Here is a 17,377-nt window from a genome sequence, read left to right as displayed (position 1 = left end):
CACACTCGATGTCACAACTCAGTCATTGCATTGGCATCTGCCCGGTTAGTGCATCCAATGTCAGGGTTGGCCTTTTTTCTCTGTGTGTTTGGAGGGAGGGGGAGAGAGAGAGAGAGAGAGAGAGAGATAGAGAGACAGAGAGAGAGAGAGAGAGAGAGAGAGAGAGAGAGAGAGAGAGAGAGAGAGAGAGAGAGAGAGAGAGAGAGAGAGAGAGAGAGAGAGAGAGAGGAAGGGTGGGCTCGTCACAGTGTCATTTGTTGTTGTGAGAGGTTGAGAGAGAGAGGTCCTTCTGTGGCTCTGTTGCTGTAGAGCATGGCGCTTGGTGTCTGTAACGCCAGGGTAGTGGGTGTCTGATTTAGCTGGGACCACTCCATCGTGTCTGAATGTATGCACACATGACTGTATAAGCTCTCTCTCTCTTGGTGTCTGTAATTAGCTGGGTTAGAGCTCTCTTCTAATGGTGTCTGTATATATTATTATTGTATATTAGCTATAGAGAGAGAGAGGGGGTGTCTGGGCTGGGCTACGCATTTGTTGTGTGAGAGTATAGAGAGAGGGTTAGAGCTCTCTCTCTCTTGGTGTCTGTATAGAGCTGGGTTAGAGCTCTCTCTCTTGAGTGAGAGAGAGAGAGGGAGGAAGGGTACTCTTTGTGTCTGTATATTAGCTGAGAGCTCTCTCTCTCTTGAGATATTAGCAGAGAGAGAGTAGAGAGAGGGCTAGAGTTCTCTCTCTTGGTGTCTGTAGAGCTCTCTCTCTCTCTTGGTGTCTGTATATTAGCTGGGTTAGAGCTCTCTCTCTCTCTTGGTGTCTGTATATTGTTGTTGTGGTAGAGCTCTCTCTCTCTTAGTGTCTGTATATTAGCTGGGTTAGAGAGGTGTCTGTAGATTAGCTGGGGTAGAGTTCTCTCTCTTGGTGTCTGATATTAGCTGGGAGAGAGCTCTCTCTCTCTCTTTGTGTCTGTATATTAGCTGAGAGAGCTCTTTCTCTCTCTTGGTGTCTGAGAGAGAGAGAGAGGTGTCTGTATAGAGAGAGAGCTCTCTCTCTCTTGGTGTCTGTAGAGAGAGAGAAGTCTGTATATTATCTGGGTTAGAGAGGTGAGAGATTAGAGGTCAGAGAGGTGAGAGAGAGAGAGACAGGTGTCTGTATATTAGCTGGGTTAGAGCTCTCTCTCAGTCTGTATATTAGCTGAGAGCTCTCTCTCTCTCTCTCTCTGGTGTCTGTATATTAGCTCGGTCAGAGCTCTCTCTCTCTTGGTGTCTGTATATTAGCTCGGAGAGAGCTCTCTCTCTTCTTGGTGTCTGTATAGAGAGAGAGAGCTCTCTCTCTCTTGGTGTCTGTATATTAGCTGGGAGAGCTCTCTCTCTCCTGGTGTCTGTATATTAGCTGGGAGAGCTCAGGTGTCTGTATATTAGAGAGCTCTCTCTCCTGGTGTCTGATATTAGAGGGTTAGAGAGGTGTCTGTATATTAGCTGGGTTAGAGCTCTCTCTCTCTCTCTCTTGGTGTCTGTATATTAGCTCGGTTAGAGCTCCCTCTCTCTCTCTTGGTGTCTGTATATTAGCTCATTTAGAGCTCTCTCTCTCTCTCTCTCTCTTGGTGTCTGTATATTAGCTGGGTTAGAGCTCTCTCTCTCTCTGGTGTCTGTATATTAGCTGGGTTAGAGCTCTCTCTCTCTCTTGGTGTCTGTATATTAGCTGGGGTAGAGCTCTCTCTCTCTTGGTGTCTGTATATTAGCTGGGCTAGAGTTCTCTCTCTTGGTGTCTGTATATTAGCTGAGTTAGAGAGGTGTCTGTATATTAGCTGGGTTAGAGCTCTCTCTCTCTTGGTGTCTGTATAGAGCTGTGGAGAGCTCTCTCTCTCTAGAGAGTCTGTATATTAGCTGGGAGAGAGCTCTCTCTCTCTTGAGTCTGTATAGAGCTGGAGAGTTCTCTCTCTTGGTGTCTGTATAGAGCTGGGGTAGAGAGAGAGTCTGTATAGAGCTGGGAGGGAGCTCTTTCTCTTCTTGGTGAGAGATTAGAGAGAGAGCTCTCTCTCTTTGAGTCTGTATATTAGCTGGGTTAGAGAGGTGTCTGTATATTAGCTGGGTTAGAGCTCTCTCTCTCTCTCTTGGTGTCTGTATATTATCTGAGAGTTAGAGAGCTTGGTGAGATATTAGAGAGAGCTCTCTCTCTTGGTGAGATCTTAGAGAGAGAGAGTCTGTATATTAGCTGAGAGAGCTCTCTCTCTCTCTTGGTGTCTGTAGATTAGCTGAGGTTAGAGCTCTCTCTCTCTCTCTCTTGGTGTCTGAGAGAGAGAGAGAGAGTCTGTATATTAGCTCGGAGAGAGGTGTCTGAGAGAGAGAGAGAGGTGAGTATATTAGAGGGTTAGAGGTGTCTGAGATTAGCTGGGAGAGAGGTGTCTGTATATTAGAGGGAGAGAGGTGTCTGTATAGAGAGGGAGAGAGGTGTCTGTATATTAGCTGGGGTAGAGCTCTCTCTCTCTCTTGGTGTCTGAGAGAGAGAGAGAGAGGTGAGAGAGAGAGAGAGCTCTCTCTCTTGGTGTCTGTATAGAGCTGGGAGAGACTCTCTCTCTTGAGTCTGTATAGAGAGAGAGAGCTCTCTCTCTCTCTCTTGGTGTCTGATATTAGAGAGAGAGAGAGAGTATATTAGCTCGAGAGCTCTCTCTCTCTTGGTGTCTGATCTTGAGTTCTCTGGTGTCTGTATAGAGAGAGAGAGAGGTGTCTGTAGATTAGAGAGGGAGAGGTGTCTGTATAGAGCTCGGTCAGAGCTCTCTCTCTCTCTTGGTGTCTGTATATTAGCTCGGTCAGAGCTCTCTCTCTCTCTCTTGGTGTCTGTATATTAGAGAGAGAGGTGTCTGAGAGAGCTGGGTTAGAGCTCTCTCTTTGGTGTCTGTATATTAGCTGGAGAGAGAGAGAGGTGTCTGTATATTAGCTCGGAGAGCTCTCTCTCCTGGTGTCTGTATATTAGCTGGGGTAGAGCTCTTTGGTGTCTGTATATTAGCTGGGTTAGAGCTCTCTCTCTCTCTCTCTGGTGTCTGTATATTAGCTCGGTTAGAGCTCAGGTGTCTGTATATTAGCTCAGAGAGAGCTCTCTCTCTCTCTCTTGGTGTCTGTATATTAGCTGGGTTAGAGCTCTCTCTCTCTCTTGGTGTCTGTATATTAGCTGGGTTAGAGCTCTCTCTCTCTCTTGGTGTCTGTATATTAGCTGGGGTAGAGCTCTCTCTCTCTTGGTGTCTGTATATTAGCTGGGCTAGAGTTCTCTCTCTTGGTGTCTGTATATTAGCTGGGTTAGAGCTCTCTCTCTCTCTTGGTGTCTGTATATTAGCTGGGTTAGAGCTCTCTCTCTCTCTTGGTGTCTGTATATTAGCTGTGGTAGAGCTCTCTCTCTCTTAGTGTCTGTATATTAGCTGGGTTAGAGCTCTCTCTCTCTCTTGGTGTCTGTATATTAGCTGGGGTAGAGTTCTCTCTCTTGGTGTCTGTATATTAGCTGGGTTAGAGCTCTTTCTCTCTCTTGGTGTCTGTATATTAGCTCGGTCAGAGCTCTCTCTCTCTTGGTGTCTGTATATTAGCTGGGTTAGAGCTCTCTCTCTCTTGGTGTCTGTATATTAGCTGGGTTAGAGCTCTCTCTCTCTCTCTTGGTGTCTGTATATTATCTGGGTTAGAGCTCTCTCTCTCTCTCTCTTGGTGTCTGTATATTAGCTCGGTCAGAGCTCTCTCTCTCTCTTGGTGTCTGTATCTTAGCTCCGTCAGAGCTCTCTCTCTCTCTTGGTGTCTGTATATTAGCTGGGTTAGAGCTCTCTCTCTCTCTTGGTGTCTGTATATTAGCTGGGTTAGAGCTCTCTCTCTCTCTCTCTCTTGGTGTCTGTATATTAGCTCGGTCAGAGCTCTCTCTCTCTCTTGGTGTCTGTATATTAGCTCGGTCAGAGCTCTCTCTCTCTCTTGGTGTCTGTATATTAGCTCGGTCAGAGCTCTCTCTCTCTTGGTGTCTGTATATTAGCTGGGTTAGAGCTCTCTCTCTCCTCTCTCTTGGTGTCTGTATATTAGCTGGGTTAGAGCTCTCTCTCTCTCTTGGTGTCTGTATATTAGCTGGGTTAGAGCTCTCTCTCTCTTGGTGTCTGTATATTAGCTGGGGTAGAGCTCTCTCTCTCTCTCTTGGTGTCTGTATATTAGCTGGGTTAGAGCTCTCTCTCTTGGTGTCTGTATATTAGCTCGGTTAGAGCGCTCTCTCTCTCTCTTGGTGTCTGTATATTAGCTGGGGGGGTAGAGCTCTCTCTCTCTTGGTGTCTGTATATTAGCTGGGTTAGAGCTCTCTCTCTCTCTTGGTGTCTGTATATTAGCTGGGTTAGAGCTCTCTCTCTCTCTTGGTGTCTGTATATTAGCTGGGGTAGAGCTCTCTCTCTCTTGGTGTCTGTATATTAGCTGGGGTAGAGCTCTCTCTCTCTCTTGGTGTCTGTATATTAGCTGGGGTAGAGCTCTCTCTCTCTCTTGGTGTCTGTATATTAGCTGGGTTAGAGCTCTCTCTCTCTTGGTGTCTGTATATTAGCTGGGTTAGAGCTCTCTCTCTCTCTTGGTGTCTGTATATTAGCTCGGTTAGAGCTCTCTCTCTTGGTGTCTGTATATTAGCTGGGTTAGAGCTCTCTCTCTCTCTCTTGGTGTCTGTATATTAGCTGGGTTAGAGCTCTCTCTCTTGGTGCCAGTGAGAGCTGAAGCCATACCACTGTACTGTAGTATTTCCCTCCCAGGCATGACAGCCGTTCCTCTGGACCATCTGTAATCCAAACAACGGTTGGGGTCAATTCTAATTCTATAATTTAACATATATTTTCAAAGACTTGTCTATGAACTATTTATTTTTAAAAGTTATTAAAACAAATTATTAATTTTTTTATTCAAACCACTTCCGGATTTGAGTGACTTTAATTACAATTGAATTTAATTTAATTTAATTGGGGAGGCAGGGTAGCCTAGTGGTTAGAGCGTTGGACTAGTAACCGGAAGGTTGCAATTTCAAACCCCTGAGCTGACAAGGTACCAATCTGTCGTTCTGCCCCTGAACAGACAGTTAACACACTGTTCCTAGGCCGTCATTGAAAATAAGAATTTGTTCTTAACTGACTTGCCTGGTTAAATAAAGATAAAATAAAAAATAAACAACCCCATGCTTCCCTATACATATCCCTTAGTGTGATGAGACCTCCACCGTCAGGGGTCTTCAGATAATGTTGTCGTGGCAGGCAGGTTGGTGGCATGTGAAGGAATAACAGTTGTGAGTGAGTCCTCACATTGTGCACTATACATTCTGTTACAATATGTAAGATAATTTCTTAACTGGTATATTATGTATTTAAATGTATATTTGACATAGGATGACAATATTACTTTTATAAAGTACAACGCAAAAAAAAGTATTGTTTGTAATCTTACTGATAGGTGAAATTGTATTTAATACATTTGTTTTTAATTAAACATAAAAAAAAATGCAGTTATGTTTCTGATGAAAGAAAGTATTTAAATGTATATATATATTATGTTGTAATTTGTTGCAGAAATAACTACAAAATTGTACTTCTGTAGACTTGGAAATGTAGAGAGCATTCAGAGAGTATTCAGAGAGTATTCAGAGAGTATTCAGTGAGCATTCAGAGAGCATTCAGAGAGTATTCAGAGAGCATTCAGAGAGCATTCAGAGAGCATTCAGAGAGCATTCAGAGAGCATTCAGAGAGCATTCAAAGAGTATTCAGAGAGCATTCAGGGAGCATTCAGAGAGCATTCAGAGAGTATTCAGAATTCAGAGTATTCAGAGAGCATTCATTCAGAGAGTATTCAGAGAGCATTCAGAGAGCATTCAGAGAGTATTCAGAGAGCATTCAGAGAGAATTCAGAGAGCATTCAAAGAGTATTCAGAGAGTATTCAGAGAGCATTCAGAGAGCATTCAGAGAGCATTCAGAGAGCATTCAGAGAGCATTCAGAGAGTATTCAGAGAGCATTCAGAGAGCATTCAAAGAGTATTCAGAGAGCATTCAGAGAGCATTCAGAGTATTCAGAGAGCATTCAGAGAGTATTCAGAGAGCATTCAGAGAGCATTCAGAGAGTATTCAGAGAGTATTCAGAGAGTATTCAGAGAGTATTAAAAGAGTATTCAGAGAGTATTCAGAGAGTATTCAGAGAGCATTCAGAGAGCATTCAAAGAGTATTCAGAGAGCATTCAGAGAGCATTCAGAGAGCATTCAGAGAGCATTCAGAGAGCATTCAGAGAGCATTCAGATAGTATTCAGAGAGTATTCAGAGAGCATTCAGAGAGTATTCAGAGAGTATTCAGAGAGCATTCAGAGAGCATTCAGAGAGCATTCAGATAGTATTCAGAGAGTATTCAGAGAGCATTCAGAGAGCATTCAGAGAGTATTCAGAGAGCATTCAGAGAGCATTCAGAGAGTATTCAGAGAGCATTCAGAGAGCATTCAGAGAGCATTCAGAGAGTATTCAGAGAGTATTCAGAGAGCATTCAGAGAGCATTCAGAGAGTATTCAGAGAGCATTCAGAGAGCATTCAGAGAGCATTCAGAGAGCATTCAGATAGTATTCACCCCTCTTGACATTTCCCACATTTTGTTGTTTAACAGCCTGGTTTTCATTGAGATAACCCAATAATGTCAAAGGTGAATTATGTTTTTGACATTTTTACAAATGTAGAAAAAATAAAGCACTGAAATGTCTTGAGTCAATAAGTATTCAACCCATTTGCTATGGAAAGCCTAAATATGTTTCAGGAGTACAAATGTTCTTGCGTGGACTCACGCTGTCTGCAATAATAGTGTTTAACAGGATTTTATTTTTGGACTACTCTCATTTCTGCACCCCACACATACAATTATCGGTAAGGTCCCTCAGTCCAGCAGGGATTTTAAAACACAGATTCAACCACAATGACTCGGGAGGTTTTTCAATGCCTTGCAAAGAAGGGCACCTATTGGTAGATGGGTAAAAATATAAAAAACAGACATTGAATATCCCTTTGAGCATGGTGAAGTTATTAATTACACTTTGGATGGTGTATCAATAGATGGCTGAGATAGGAGAAAACTGAGGACGGATCTACAACAATACTAACCTAAATGACAGAGTGAAAAGAAGGAAACTCTGGTTCAGTCTGCTTTCCACCAGAAACTGGGAGATGAATTCACCTTTCAGCAGGACAATAACCTGGTTCAGTCTGCTTTCCACCAGACACTGGGAGATGAATTCACCTTTCAGCAGGACAATAACCTGGTTCAGTCTGCTTTCCACCAGACACCGGGAGATGAATTCACCTTTCAGCAGGACAATAACCTGGTTCAGTCTGCTTTCCACCAGACACTGGGAGATGAATTCACCTTTCAGCAGGACAATAACCTGGTTCAGTCTGCTTTCCACCAGACACTGGGAGATGAATTCACCTTTCAGCAGGACAATAACCTGGTTCAGTCTGCTTTCCACCAGACACTGGGAGATGAATTCAACTTTCAGCAGGACAATAACCTGGTTCAGACTGCTTTCCACCAGACACTGGGAGATGAATTCACCTTTCAGCAGGACAATAACCTGGTTCAGTCTGCTTTCCACCAGACACTGGGAGATGAATTCACCTTTCAGCAGGACAATAACCTGGTTCAGTCTGCTTTCCACCAGACACTGGGAGATGAATTCACCTTTCAGCAGGACAATAACCTGGTTCAGACTGCTTTCCACCAGACACTGGGAGATGAATTCACCTTTCAGCAGGACAATAACCTGGTTCAGTCTGCTTTCCACCAGACACTGGGAGATGAATTCACCTTTCAGCAGGACAATAACCTGGTTCAGAATACTGAAGTATTTTATAGTACACTAACAGATACAATATTTAATGTTCATGCTGGAACAACTAGACCTTTACTTCAAATGTCTGCTTTTTTGGGAGATGAATTCACCTTTCAGCAGGACAATAACCTGGTTCAGACTGCTTTCCAAGACACTGGGAGATGTATTTACCTTTCAAATATTACAGGACAAATAACTTATTTCAATAGTGATTTGTACTGACTGCGGGAGATGAATTCACATTCTTTCATTTCAGGGAAATGTGGTTAATTCTGCTTTCCACTGCAGAACTGGGAGAAAGAATATAATCTACAATGATTACTGTTCTCTTGGTCCACCAAACACTTTGAAGATCTAAAAATCCCCTTTCAGCAAAACCACAATCCATTTTCCTTCAGTCTATATTGTGCACAAAATGGGAGATGACTCTCCTTTTTCAGCAAAAATAACCTGGTTCAGACTGCTTTCCACCAGACACTGGGAGATGAGAACATTTAAATTTTTTCCACTACACTGGGAGATGAATTCACCTTTCAGGGATATATAAACCACCAGACACTGGGAGATGATTTTTCAGCAGGACAATAACCTGGTTCAGTCTGCTTTCCACCAGACACTGGGAGATGAATTCACCTTTCAGCAACAATAACCTGTTCAGTCTTCTTTCCACCAGACACTGGGAGATGAATTCACCTTTAGCAGGACAATAACCTGGTTCAGACTGCTTTCCAGATTTTTGGGAGATGAATTTTATTTTTCAGCAAAGGACAATAACCTGGTTCAGTCTGCTTTCCACATAGACACTTCTGATGAAACCTTTTTCAGGACAGATGGAAGCCTCTAATAAAAATATATTTAAACACAGACACTGGGAGATGAAGACTCACCTTTCGTGCAGGACAATAACCTGGTTCAGTCTGCTTTCCACCAGACACTGGGAGATGATCACCTTTCAGCAACAAAACCTGGTTCAGTCTGCTTTCCACCCACTGGGAGATGAAGATGCCTTTCAGCAGGACAATAACCTGGTTCAGTCTGCTTTCCACCAGACACTGGGAGATGAATTCACCTTTCAGCAGGACAATAACCTGTTCAGTCTGCTTTCCACCAGACACTGGAGATGAATTCACCTTTCAGCAGGACAATAACCTGGTTCAGACTGCTTTCCACCAGACACTTTCATGAATTCACCTTTCAGCAGGACAATAACCTGGTTCAGTCTGCTTTCCACCAGACACTGGGGGATGAGACCTTTCTGAGGACAGAACCTAAAACACAAGCTCTCCAAGATCTACACTGGATAGTTGCCTGACCCCTGACATGAATGTTCCTGAGTGTCTTGAGTTACAGTTTTGATTTAAATCTACTTGAAAGTCTATCGCAAGACTTGAAAATGTTTTGTCGAGCAATGATCAACAATAAATTTGACAGAGCTTGAAGAATTTAGAAAAGAACAAATGGACAAATGTTGCACAATGTGCTTCTAAAAAAAGATTGACTTCAGGGGTGTGAATACTTGTGAAAATGAGATATTTCTGTATTTTATTTGCAAACATGTCTAAAACATTTTTTTCTTCACTTTGTCATTATGTGGTTATTGTGTGTAGATGGGCTGGAAGAAGAAAAAACTTTGAGTTAATCCATTTTGAAATCTGGCAAAATGTTAACTAAGTCAAAGGGGTATGAATACCTTATGAAGTATTTTATAGTACTTTATTAACATATACAATATTTAATGTTCCTATGCTGCAACAACTAGATTTACTTCAAATGTCTTTTTTTTTTGTGGGAAAATATTTAAGTTAGAGTAATATTAGTTGTAACAAATATTACAATGATTTATGAGTGTTTATTTTTAACAAATAACTTATTTCAATAGTGATTAATGTACTGTACTGCAATTTTGGAGTCTAATGCCATTTCTCATTCTTTCTCATTTCAGGGGAAATGTATTAATTTCAGCCGACTGCAGAACCGTTAGAGGACAAAGAATATAATCTACAATGATTACTGTTCTCTTGGTAAGGGCAAAATATTTTTGAAGATCTAAAAATCCCCCAAAATCCCAAAACCACAATCCATTTTCCTTCACTCTATATTGTGCACAAAATGGAGGACTCTCCTGTTTTCTCAAAAATCATACTCATGAGAACATTTAAATTTTTCCATCTATCGATAACTGGGATATATAAACTGCATATTTTTCCACTTGTCGTATTTTTTAAAAATGTGTATTTTCTTTCACAAGAGGCCCAAGCGAATAAAAGTACTGGACAAAATGGCCGTTCGGATCCAGATTTTTGAATTTTTTTATTTTATTTTTTGCACCAAAGGATTAACATATTCTGACCATATTGTGCCTTCTGTGGAAAACCTTATTTCATGGGCACAGATGGAAGCTATCTAATAAAAAATATATTTAAACACAGCGAGCGAGAGAGAGAGAGCAAGACTGCCTTTAGCGTGGCAGTATGAATACTCCCAGCGGGCCTCGACACACAGTGCACAAGTCCATCGCCTCTTGGCCTCTGTCTCAAATGTCACTCCAACTCCTTCCCTCCACTATCGTCTCCAAAGATGCCCCTTACCCCTATGAACGTATATCCTGTCATTTTAACACTGAGAAGTGCACACGCATGATAAACTGTAGTCAGACAGGACGCCCTAAGGTATTGGAAGCAGTAGCTAAGACATTTACCCTTTAGTTTTGTGAAGACACCTTTCTTTCATTATGCACTGGGGACAAGGGGAGAGTTAGTAGAGCGTTACCCCACTGCGGGCCGGGCCGGGACAGACCCTCTGACCAGACCATCACAGCTCTCTTCTTCAGACTAGGTTTAAGGGATAGGCTGCCTGAAGCCCCTGACATGGTGCGTGGCTGTGTTCCCCTCGGTTTCGATGCAATCTGCTGTATGGTCACTAAGGCGTACAAGATCACAACCCAATAAACATGACAGTCAGTCAGTTAAAGAGTTTTAAAATATAGATACAGCTGTCTCCAATGTCACTGCTACCCTTACCCTCTGTCTCCAGTGTCACTGCTCCCCTTACCCCTCTGTCTCCAATGTCACTGCTACCCTTACCCTCTGTCTCCAGTGTCACTGCTCCCCTTACCCCTCTGTCTCCAATGTCACTGCTACCCTTACCCCTCTGTCTCTAATGTCACTGCTACCCTTACCCTCTGTCTCCAATGTCACTGCTACCCTTACCCCTCTGTCTCCAATGTCACTGCTACCCTTACCCTCTGTCTCCAATGTCACTGCTACCCTTACCCCTCTGTCTCCAATGTCACTGCTACCCTTACCCTCTGTCTCCAGTGTCACTGCTCCCCTTACCCCTCTGTCTCCAATGTCACTGCTACCCTTACCCCTCTGTCTCCAATGTCACTGCTACCCTTCCCCTCTGTCTCCAATGTCACTGCTACCCTTACCCCTCTGTCTCCAATGTCACTGCTACCCTTACCCCTCTGTCTCCAATGTCACTGCTCCCCTTACCCTCTGTCTCCAATGTCACTGCTACCCTTACCCTCTGTCTCCAATGTCACTGCTACCCTTACCCCTCTGTCTCCAATGTCACTGCTCCCCTTACCCTCTGTCTCCAATGTCACTGCTCCCCTTACCCTCTGTCTCTAATGTCACTGCTACCCTTACCCTCTGTCTCTAATGTCACTGCTACCCTTACCCTCTGTCTCCAATGTCACTGCTACCCTTACCCCTCTGTCTCCAATGTCACTGCTACCCTTACCCTCTGTCTCCAATGTCACTGCTACCCTTACCCCTCTGTCTCCAATGTCACTGCTACCCTTCCCCTCTGTCTCCAATCCTCCAAGGACCTCCCTGCTTCTACCCTTCTGTCTCCAATCCTCCAAGGGTCTCCCTGCTTCTACCCTTCTGTCTCCAATCCTCCAAGGACCTCCCTGCTTCTACCCTTCTGTCTCCAATCCCCCACTGACCTCCCTGCTTCTACCCTTCTGTCTCCAATCCTCCACTGACCTCCCTGCTTCTGCCCTTCTGTCTCCAATCCTCCAAGGACCTCCCTGCTTCTACCCTTCTGTCTCCAATGTCACTGACTCCCCTTCTACCCTTCTGTCTCCAATCCTCCAAGGACCTCCTGCTTCTACCCTCTGTCTCCAATCCTCCACTGACCTCCCTGCTTCTACCCTCTGTCTCCAATCCTCCAAGGACCTCCCTGCTTCTACCCTTCTGTCTCCAATCCTCCACTGACCTCCCTGCTTCCCCTTCTGTCTCCAATCCTCCACTGACCTCCCTGCTTCTGCCCTTCTGTCTCCAATCCTCCAAGGACCTCCCTGCTTCTACCCTTCTGTCTCCAATCCTCCACTGACCTCCCTGCTTCTACCCTTCTGTCTCCAATCACTCCAAGGACCTCCCCTTCTACCCTCTGTCTCCAATCCTCCAAGGACCTCCCTGCTTCTACCCCTCTGTCTCCAATGTCACTGCTACCCTGCTTCTACCCTCTGTCTCCAATGTCAAGGGTCTCCTGCTTCTACCCTTCCCCTCTGTCTCCAATCCTCCAAGGGTCTCCTGCTGCTACCCTTCTGTCTCCAATGTCACTGGACTCCCTGCTTCTACCCTTCTGTCTACAATCCTCCAAGGACCTCCCTGCTTCTACCCTTCTGTCTCCAATCCTCCACTGACCTCCCTGCTTCTACCCTTCTGTCTCCAATCCTCCACTGACCTCCCTGCTTCTACCCTTCTGTCTCCAATCCTCCACTGACCTCCCTGCTTCTACCCTTCTGTCTCCAATCCTCCAAGGACCTCCCTGCTTCTACCCTTCTGTCTCCAATCCTCCAAGGACATCCCTGCTTCTACCCTTCTGTCTCCAATCCTCCAAGGACCTCCCTGCTTCTACCCTTCTGTCTCCAATCCTCCAAGGACATCCCTGCTTCTACCCTTCCGTCTATAATCCTCCAAGGGTATCCCTGCTTCTACCCTTCTGTCTACAATCCTACACGGACCTCCCTGCTTCTACCCTTCTGTCTCCAATCCTCCAAGGACCTCCCTGCTTCTACCCTTCTGTCTCCAATCCTCCACTGACCTCCCTGCTTCTACCCTTCTGTCTCCAATCCTCCAAGGACCTCCCTGCTTCTACCCTTCTGTCTCCAATCCTCCAAGGACCTCCCTGCTTCTACCCTTCTGTCTCCAATCCTCCACTGACCTCCCTGCTTCTACCCTTCTGTCTCCAATCCTCCAAGGACCTCCCTGCTTCTACCCTTCTGTCTCCAATCCTCCACTGACCTCCCTGCTTCTACCCTTCTGTCTCCAATCCTCCACTGACCTCCCTGCTTCTACCCTTCTGTCTCCAATCCTCCACTGACCTCCCTGCTTCTACCCTTCTGTCTCCAATCCTCCAAGGACCTCCCTGCTTCTACCCTTCTGTCTCCAATCCTCCACTGACCTCCCTGCTTCTACCCTTCTGTCTCCAATCCTCCACTGACCTCCCTGCTTCTACCCTTCTGTCTCCAATCCTCCAAGGACCTCCCTGCTTCTACCCTTCTGTCTCCAATCCTCCAAGGACCTCCCTGCTTCTACCCTTCTGTCTCCAATCCTCCACTGACCTCCCTGCTTCTACCCTTCTGTCTCCAATCCTCCAAGGACCTCCCTGCTTCTACCCTTCTGTCTCCAATCCTCCACTGACCTCTCTGCTTCTACCCTTCTGTCTCCAATCCTCCACTGACCTCCCTGCTTCTACCCTTCTGTCTCCAATCCTCCAAGGGTATCCCTGCTTCTACCCTTCTGTCTCCAATCCTCCACTGACCTCCCTGCTTCTACCCTTCTGTCTCCAATCCTCCAAGGACCTCCCTGCTTCTACCCTTCTGTCTCCAATCCTCCAAGGGTATCCCTGCTTCTACCCTTCTGTCTCCAATCCTCCACTGACCTCCCTGCTTCTACCCTTCTGTCTCCAATCCTCCACTGACCTCCCTGCTTCTACCCTTCTGTCTCCAATCCTCCAAGGACCTCCCTGCTTCTACCCTTCTGTCTCCAATCCTCCACTGACCTCCCTGCTTCTACCCTTCTGTCTCCAATCCTCCAAGGACCTCCCTGCTTCTACCCTTCTGTCTCCAATCCTCCAAGGACCTCCCTGCTTCTACCCTTCTGTCTCCAATCCTCCACTGACCTCCCTGCTTCTACCCTTCTGTCTCCAATCCTCCACGGACCTCCCTGCTTCTACCCTTCTGTCTCCAATCCTCCACTGACCACCCTGCTTCTACCCTTCTGTCTCCAATCCTCCACTGACCTCCCTTCTTCTACCCTTCTGTCTCCAATACTCCACTGACCTCCCTGCTTCTACCCTTCTGTCTCCAATCCTCCAAGGACCTCCCTGCTTCTACCCTTCCCCTCTGTCTCCAATCCTCCAAGGACCTCCCTGCTTCTACCCTTCTGTCTCCAATCCTCCAAGGACCTCCCTGCTTCCCTCCAGTCTCAACCCTATAGCTTCCCTCAGCTGCAGAATATCAACGTTTAATTAAAATAATTAAAGAGAACAGCAAGCAGCAGCCTGTGAAGATTTGGTCGTCTTTTTTTTATTGCTTTTGACATTGAATGACCTATAACGGTACGTGCATTATTTGGAGAGAAAGAGGCCATCCCATCCTGTCTCCTTGGTGACGGTTTGGTGCACCCTGGCTCTCTGAAACCCAAACGTAAAACCAAGGCAACGGATGCGACGTACAGATAAGTATTGTTCAAATTATGTTACCAAGCCTCGCACGCAGAGCTCCACCCCCCCCCCCAAAGAAAAGCGGTAGTATATATATTTGTTGTAGATTTCTCAAACGTGTTGTCATTACGCCAATCCCAAAATGATGTCAGAGAGAGAGGAGCATTGTGGGGGAGGAAAGGCAGCAGCTGAAGAGAAATGGCTCCAACGATCCAGTCACTTTGGATACAGTACTTCAGATGCAAAATGGATATTCGAGCCGAAACCTGACAAAGCTCGCCCGGTTTTGATGGGAACCGGTATAGACAATGACCAGTGGCTGGGTCAGTGGGATGTCTCTGTGCAACCAGGGAAGCTTATCAAATGACACTAAAAATAAGTTCAACAACCATCAAGTTTCAGGGGGAATGGGCCAGGATTTTCACATTTGGTGGGCATGCAAGTGCACGAGACGGGTTGGGCGCGCATGTCGTCTCTGACTTAATTATCCCTTTGTTTTGTTATCTGTGGGGACAGTAAGGGACATGAGTGACACTGATGGTCATATACACAATCCTGCTGTGATATTAGTTTCATACATATATTTTTAGTCTCTTGCCTAATTTCTCAGTTTAACATTTTGGTCAGATAATCAGCTTTGTTTAGAAATATTTAACCTTTTTTATTTTTTTACATGACATTTGTATGTTACATCTGAACCCTGAACCTAATGAGTTATATACATAGCAGCCAGAACCACCCTAGCATCGCTTCACACTGGCTTTAGGAGGCACCTCTATCTCCTCTTGTGCCATTTTCCAAATGTTCCATGGAGAGATCAAAATGGTTCACTTTTTTTTATAAATACAAAAATATTTTTAATATTGGTTTAAAATTGTTAATGCACCAGTGTACTTTGCCTCAGATTATTTTCCGATTAATAATTGTAATGCATTTTCTTACACTGTTGTTATTGTGATGGATGGAATTTTTATGTGAGATGCCCAAAGAGACACATTTTGCCTTTAAAAAAAAGTTGGTTTGAATGTAGTTATTTGACTACATCTTGTCATTTTATTTAGAATTGGATCCATTTTTATAGATTTGTTTGATTCACATTTGGATGTAAAAATGTATTAATATTTTGTCTTTTTTGAAAACAGAAACATAAAAAAATGTTAATAAAAAAAATGTTGAATGTTAATTAATATAATTATAATTTAGATGTTTTATACATTTCATTTACAGTTTGAAAATCATATTTTTTTTAAACATTATAGCAGAATAGCAAAGAAGTCTTTGAAAAACACATTCTTCACGGCATCGGGCAGCGTTTCTTTTTCTGAAGTAAAATAATTGCCCTTTTTATTGTAATTTGTGTCCTCATGTCTGCATTTCATTTTTTATCATATATTATTTTATATTATTATATATTATTGTATATTATCACAGCACTTCAGGATAGAGTTGTTCTTGGTGATTTGTAGAGTTGTTCTTGGTGATTGGACTTTGTGTTCTTCTTGCAGTATCAATTCAAGGCTCTGCAAATGCATATGATGTATAGTTTTTTTATTTTTATTAAATCCGTTTTACATATCTAATCATTTGTTTTCCTGTGTTTTAAAAAGTCTCAACTACTATCACATGTTAATGTTATTATTGCAATGACTCATGGAAATGTTAAAATGTGTTGAATTTCTTATTAAACATTTATACATAGCGAAGACGTGGCCTGTCTCCAATGGAAACAGGACATCCCATTTTTACAGAGACGTGGCCTGTCTCCAATGGAAACAGTCCCATTTTTACATAGCGAAGACGTGGCCCTGTCTCCAATGGAAACAGGCCTGTCTCCAATGGAAACAGGACATCCCATTTTTACAGAGCGGCCTGTCTCCAATGGAAACAGGACATCCCATTTTTACATAGGCCTGTCTCCAATGGAAACAGGACATCCCATTTTTACAGAGCGAAGACGTGGCCTGTCTCCAATGGAAACAGGACATCCCATTTTTACATAGCGAAGACGTGGCCTGTCTCCAATGGAAACAGGACATCCCATTTTTACAGAGCGAGACGTGGCCTGTCTCCAAGGAAACAGGACATCCCATTTTTACAGGCCTGTCTCCAATGGAAACAGGACATCCCATTTTTACAGAGCGAAGACGTGGCCTGTCTCCAATGGAAACAGGACATCCCATTTTTACAGAGCGAAGACGTGGCCTGTCTCCAATGGAAACAGGACATCCCATTTTTACAGAGCGACGTGGCCTGTCTCCAATGGAAACGTGGCCTGTCTCCAATGGAAACAGGACATCCCATTTTTACAGAGCGAAGACGTGGCCTGTCTCCAATGGAAACAGGACATCCCATTTTTACAGAGCGAAGACGTGGCCTGTCTCCAATGGAAACAGGACATCCCATTTTTACAGAGCGAAGACGTGGCCTGTCTCCAATGGAAACAGGACATCCCATTTTTACAGAGCGAAGACGTGGCCTGTCTCCAATGGAAACAGGACATCCCATTTTTACAGAGCGAAGACGTGGCCTGTCTCCAATGGAAACAGGACATCCCATTTTTACAGAGCGAAGACGTGGCCTGTCTCCAATGGAAACAGGACATCCCATTTTTACATAGCGAAGACGTGGCCTGTCTCCAATGGAAACAGGACATCCCATTTTTACAGAGCGAAGACGTGGCCTGTCTCCAATGGAAACAGGACATCCCATTTTTACAGAGCGAAGACGTGGCCTGTCTCCAATGGAAACAGGACATCCCATTTTTACATAGCGAAGACGTGGCCTGTCTCCAATGGAAACAGGACATCCCATTTTTACATAGCGAAGACGTGGCCTGTCTCCAATGGAAACAGGACATCCCATTTTT

At 44.4% G+C, this 17,377-nt stretch overlaps 1 protein-coding gene and 1 long non-coding RNA gene across 51 annotated transcripts in view; one reads left to right on the top strand and one right to left on the bottom strand.

Annotated features, from left to right (window-relative positions):
* The window catches only part of LOC118379522 (anthrax toxin receptor 2-like), a 142,675-nt gene extending 132,322 nt beyond the window's left edge, over nucleotides 1-10,353 (top strand). Inside the window, exon 16 of the mRNA XM_052460929.1 lies at nucleotides 9,776-10,353. Coding sequence (XP_052316889.1) covers nucleotides 9,776-9,814 — 39 coding nt within the window. The 3' untranslated portion in view covers nucleotides 9,815-10,353. The remainder of the gene's footprint in view (nucleotides 1-9,775) is intronic.
* Nucleotides 10,354-10,707: 354 nt separating this feature from the next.
* On the bottom strand, nucleotides 10,708-14,363 carry LOC127907151 (uncharacterized). Of its 50 annotated transcripts, XR_008063487.1 has the most exons (9): nucleotides 14,214-14,363; nucleotides 13,769-14,008; nucleotides 13,609-13,728; nucleotides 13,289-13,448; nucleotides 12,809-12,968; nucleotides 12,529-12,608; nucleotides 11,515-11,705; nucleotides 11,227-11,328; nucleotides 10,708-10,848 (listed from the first exon to the last, which is right to left on the bottom strand). It is a non-coding gene; the product is annotated as an uncharacterized LOC127907151 (long non-coding RNA). The 50 variants fall into 50 exon arrangements; XR_008063472.1 differs by having other exon boundaries at nucleotides 11,227-11,705; XR_008063506.1 differs by lacking the exon at nucleotides 10,708-10,848 and adding an exon at nucleotides 13,009-13,088 and having other exon boundaries at nucleotides 11,147-11,705; nucleotides 13,289-13,368; nucleotides 13,529-13,728.
* Between the last annotated feature and the right edge of the window lie 3,014 nt (nucleotides 14,364-17,377).

Source organism: Oncorhynchus keta, chromosome 14, assembly GCF_023373465.1.
Source record: "Oncorhynchus keta strain PuntledgeMale-10-30-2019 chromosome 14, Oket_V2, whole genome shotgun sequence".
Classification (NCBI taxonomy): Eukaryota; Metazoa; Chordata; class Actinopteri; order Salmoniformes; family Salmonidae; genus Oncorhynchus; species Oncorhynchus keta.
Note: the sequence above shows the minus strand (reverse complement) of the source record. Positions and strands in the feature narration are given on the sequence as shown.